General features: G+C 60.8%; 1 protein-coding gene across 1 annotated transcript; it reads left to right on the top strand.

Moving 5' to 3' along the window:
* Positions 1 to 360: 360 nt before the first annotated feature.
* Positions 361 to 1,679, top strand: Mesp1 (mesoderm posterior bHLH transcription factor 1). The gene is made up of 2 exons (XM_075952461.1): positions 361 to 1,050; positions 1,341 to 1,679. Exons 1-2 carry the CDS (start codon positions 376 to 378, stop codon positions 1,404 to 1,406), a joined length of 741 nt encoding a protein of 246 aa, XP_075808576.1. The 5' UTR covers positions 361 to 375; the 3' UTR covers positions 1,407 to 1,679.
* Positions 1,680 to 2,163: the final 484 nt, after the last annotated feature.

The following is a 2,163-nucleotide window of genomic DNA, read 5'->3' as shown; positions in this document are numbered from 1 at the left end:
TCGTTATACAATTTGTAAATGAAAGTGATGGGGGAAAAACTGCATATTATAGGAAGGCGTACCCTAAACCTCGGAGTTGAACTTCCGTTCTCTGAGTGTTTATTTCTACTTGCAGGGCTGGTTCAACGCCCTGGGCACTGCAGGTCATAGACGCCTGTCTTTGTAACGCCCCAAATACGGCCCAGGTAGGATAGACTGAACCAAGCAAGGGGTCCTGCACCTTAGAGCCCCTGCTCTTAGTTCAAAGGGTCAGCCCCTGCCCCCACTCCTGGCCCGAGCCGGCTTTGATGTGCTGATGAGTTCTGGAAGGGGCCACTTAACACCTTGGGCTCGGGATAAAGCTGCCGCGGGGCCAACGGACCGGCCTCCGCTGCTATGGCTCAGCCCCTGTGCGCGCCGCTCGCCCAGTCCTGGATCCCGGGTCCCGCTCGTCGGCCCCCTCAGATGCCTTCCCACCGGAACAGCGTCTGTTCCCCGGCCTGGTCCTCGGACTCGTGGGACGGTGCCCAGGTCGGCAGCCCCGTGCCACCCTGCGCCCGCCCGGTCCGGCGCACTGGGACCCCCGGCAGGCGCGGGACGCACGGCGGCCGCCTGGGTAGCGGGCAGCGGCAGAGCGCCAGCGAGCGCGAGAAGCTACGCATGCGCACGCTCGCCCGAGCGCTGCATGAGCTGCGCCGCTTCCTGCCGCCGTCAGTGGCACCAACCGGCCAGAGCCTGACCAAAATCGAGACGCTACGCCTGGCCATCCGCTACATCGGCCACCTCTCGGCCGTGCTGGGCCTCAGCGAGGACAGTCTCCGGCGACAGCGGCACGCAGACGCGGCGTCACCTCGAGGCTGCCCGCTATGCCCGGACGGTGGCCCGGCGCAGTCGCAGACGCTCGGTTTGCATCTGAGTCCGGCCGCCTGCAGCGGGGTGTCGTGGGGGTCCCGGTCCGCGTACCCTGATCCCCGAGTCGTCGCGGAGCCATGGGACCCATCGTTCCTGTACGCTGAGACAGAGACAGCATCCTTGGAAAGGCAGGAGATGGAGCCCAGCCCCTCGTCTCCGGTTAGTAGCCCCTTCCTCGCGCCGTCTTGGTGGCGCCGCCTGCTGTCGGGGCGACGACGCACAGCCCCACAGCGCGGACCATCTCCTTGCTGCACCTCGGAGGGCAGCTGACCTCACCCGACCTCCCTAGCGAGCATCCCCGCGTTCCCTGGGTGCCCAAACGGGGTGGGAAGTGGGGGACCGGCAGGGATTAAGGTTGCTTTGCTCGCTCGATGAACCTGGAGCACGTGAGCGCTTGGACCTGGCCCTGGGGCAGGTGCTGACTGCGACGCTATTCACTCTTTCTGCAGCTCTTCAGCAGCGACGTGCTGGCTCTGCTAGAAACTTGGACGCCGCAGGAGTGGCCGCCAGCCTGAAGAGTCGAAGGGACATTGGATGACTGGCACCCTGTCTGAGCACAGAGACTTTTTTCCTTTTGCCTCCGCACCTTCGAAGCGAGTATTTCCTGGAAGAGGCACCAGCAATACCAACGTGGGCATTCCCGGGTTGGGAGCCTCATCTAGAACGTACCTTTTCTGCCCTCTTGGAAGGAGGGACCCATAGGGTAAACTCTCTAAAATGAAGCAGGAACAAGACTCTGCTTGGTGTATATTTATTTATTTGTGAATAAACCGTCTGTGCTGGTGTCATTTGGCATTTGTGTATCTGTCAGTCCCCTGTCCTGTCCCCTCACCCCGCCCCACCGCCTCCGCCGCCCCTCCACTAGAACCTCACACTGTAAGGCCCAGGCTGGCCCAAACTCATGCTGGGATTATAAGCAGGAACCCACATATCTTGCTGGAAGTTCTGCTGTGTGGTAGGAAAGCTAACGGGATTGTTGAGAGAGGGTTTTGTCATCTTCAGCCTGGAAACACAGGCCCAGAGTCCTTTCTTCTACCCCTATCCTGGTCAACCTGTGTCTTGGTTACCTTTGCGTATGTTTAACAAAAGCGTAAAGGTAAGACTCAGACCCACGTAGGGCCTGGGCATTGGAGGGCTCAGCCACGGGAGGATAGTATCTGTTCACTCTGGGCCACTGGGCTGCAGCACTAGGGGCGCTGCCCCTCCCACGTGACTTGGAGACATCAATAACACTGGTAGGAGAGCTGAGTTGGTGTGATCATGGTTCCTTGG

This window comes from Microtus pennsylvanicus, chromosome 18, assembly GCF_037038515.1.
Source record: "Microtus pennsylvanicus isolate mMicPen1 chromosome 18, mMicPen1.hap1, whole genome shotgun sequence".
NCBI classification, from domain to species: domain Eukaryota; kingdom Metazoa; phylum Chordata; class Mammalia; order Rodentia; family Cricetidae; genus Microtus; species Microtus pennsylvanicus.
The sequence above is the reverse complement of the archived record's forward strand: the minus strand, read 5'-3'. Positions and strand labels throughout refer to the sequence as shown.

What these genes read in the sequence shown, in the direction of transcription:
- Mesp1 (XM_075952461.1), top strand. Translation starts at nt 376, where the DNA reads ATGGCTCAGCCCCTGTGCGCGCCGCTCGCCCAGTCCTGGATCCCGGGT. An exon ending in AGCCCAGCCCCTCGTCTCCG is followed by an intron (nt 1,051 to 1,340) that starts GTTAGTAGCCCC and finishes CTCTTTCTGCAG; the next exon opens with CTCTTCAGCAGCGACGTGCT.